Genomic DNA, 1,830 nt, shown 5'->3' with positions numbered 1-1,830 from the left:
ACTTCTGTAATTGTTAAATAAAGATGAGACTATATAAATGTTTCACATATTATTTAAGTATCTCAAAGATACAGAGTTAATAAACAGGATTTAAAGAATCACTACAAATTTTGTTATTTTTTATTTTATTATTATTATTATTTTTTATTTTTTTTGTTTTTTTAGTTTTCCTTTAACGTCATTGCTCCACACTCCATCCTAGTAGGTGGCGGTAAATGCACCTAAAGCTGGTTTGCCAACCGCCATAAAACGTCAAAGAAGAAGAAGAAGCACAGGAGGAATACACGTGTGTTTCCGCACATGTATAGATTTGATTACTGTTTAAATATTTTTGTATTGTATTGATTGACACAACACTGATGATGTCTGCGTCCATAAACAAGGAAACAGACGGCGGAGATGGTGTTGCGAAGGCAGAAGCTCTCGATAACGAAGAGGATTCTCCCATTGTGAGCCGCACACGGAGTGGTCGCAGACTGCGGACGCCCGCGGCCAAAACTCCCGTCCGCCGGACCAGAAAGTCTGTTGTCCGAGAAGATCCGGCAGAAAGCACCGAGTCTCGGCAGGAATCGCCACTCGATGAATGTACAGCAGATACTAAAGGCGATCAGTGCAGCTCGGTGACAGAACCAGTGTGTCCTGATGTGTCTACATCAACACCAGCAGATGTCAGTCGAGAGTCAGTGCCGGACGCTGCAGATTTGATGGGGTCAGATCAGGCCAGTGAGAAGGAAAATGTGGTAAATAACACAGAGACAGAATCCACTGGTCCCACTGACCCCGAGAAAAGGGCCAAAAAAAGGACTCACTCAGAATCCACTGAGAAGAAAAGTAAGATGGTACCTCTTGGGAAACCTAAGTCTGGAAGAGTATGGAAAGACAGAAATAAGCAAAGGTGATTACCACTATAAAATGTTTTATTACTGTCCTGATAACACTTGGCCTATTTAATTGTGGAGTTTTTGCATATATGTTTGCTTTCATGTTCTTGCATGTCTATTAATCCATAATAATGCTTAAGTGTGTGAGATGTTTTTTTGTTGTGTGGCTCATTTTTGTCTCTATTTGTCTGTTTACTAGTACATTAGTGTTTCTTCTGTCCGTTATCTATCTGACGTGTTCAGCACTAACTTTGTTTTGTAGGTTCTCCGCTTTGTTGAGAGACAAACCTCTGCGTACTTCATGGGAAAAGAAGATGGAGGCCAAGAGAGAGAAGCAGCTGGTGAAGAAGTACCACCAACAGCTGAAAGATGAGCAGACCAGAGAGAAAGAGGCGAGTTTATGCCTCAAAACTGCATGTTTTTGTCACAGACAGGTCTTGGGTGAAGCAAGTATTAGGCCATAGTTCAATTAGGACATTTAAGTATCTTTTATAAATGTGCCTTAGAAAAAACATTACTGGTGTGCATCTTGAGACAAATCAATTCTACTAACATATTTTATGATATGTCAGTGCAAGTTTCTTACAGTTAAAGTGCCCCTATTATGGGTAATGAAAGGTTCATATTTTGGTTTTGGGAGTCCCCAACAACAGGTTGAAAAAACACTTTCATTGTCTTATAATATGCATTTATTTTTACATTATTTGCTCAACGACTCCCAAACGATTCGTTTAATGATTAATTTTTCCAAACCCCTCCTTTGCGTGACACTAATCGGCGGTGATTGGTTTCATTTTCATTTCATCTTGCCTGTAATGCCTGATAAAGCAGCGTTTGTGAGCGCAGTGCTGCTTTGTGTACAGCGTTACCGGGGAAACCGCTATTTTTATCGCTCCAAAAGCTGCACCTAGTGGCAAAGAATGAATTTGCATTTTCATTCAGACCAACG

At 40.2% G+C, this 1,830-nt stretch overlaps 2 protein-coding genes across 2 annotated transcripts in view; one reads left to right on the top strand and one right to left on the bottom strand.

Moving 5' to 3' along the window:
- The window catches only part of glb1 (galactosidase, beta 1), a 7,111-nt gene extending 6,914 nt beyond the window's left edge, over positions 1–197 (bottom strand). The window contains 1 exon segment of the mRNA XM_016560211.1: positions 186–197. Within this exon segment, the coding sequence (XP_016415697.1) occupies positions 186–197 (12 nt within the window).
- The window catches only part of ccdc86 (coiled-coil domain containing 86), a 4,137-nt gene continuing 2,489 nt past the window's right edge, over positions 183–1,830 (top strand). Inside the window, exons 1-2 of the mRNA XM_016560173.1 lie at positions 183–895; positions 1,144–1,273. Of these exons, the coding sequence (XP_016415659.1) occupies positions 360–895; positions 1,144–1,273 (666 nt within the window). The 5' untranslated portion in view covers positions 183–359. The remainder of the gene's footprint in view (positions 896–1,143; positions 1,274–1,830) is intronic.

This window comes from Sinocyclocheilus rhinocerous, unplaced genomic scaffold (genome assembly GCF_001515625.1).
Source record: "Sinocyclocheilus rhinocerous isolate Xijiao unplaced genomic scaffold, SAMN03320098_v1.1 scaffold107, whole genome shotgun sequence".
Lineage (NCBI taxonomy): Eukaryota > Metazoa > Chordata > Actinopteri > Cypriniformes > Cyprinidae > Sinocyclocheilus > Sinocyclocheilus rhinocerous.
This window is presented reverse-complemented; position numbering and strand designations above follow the sequence as displayed.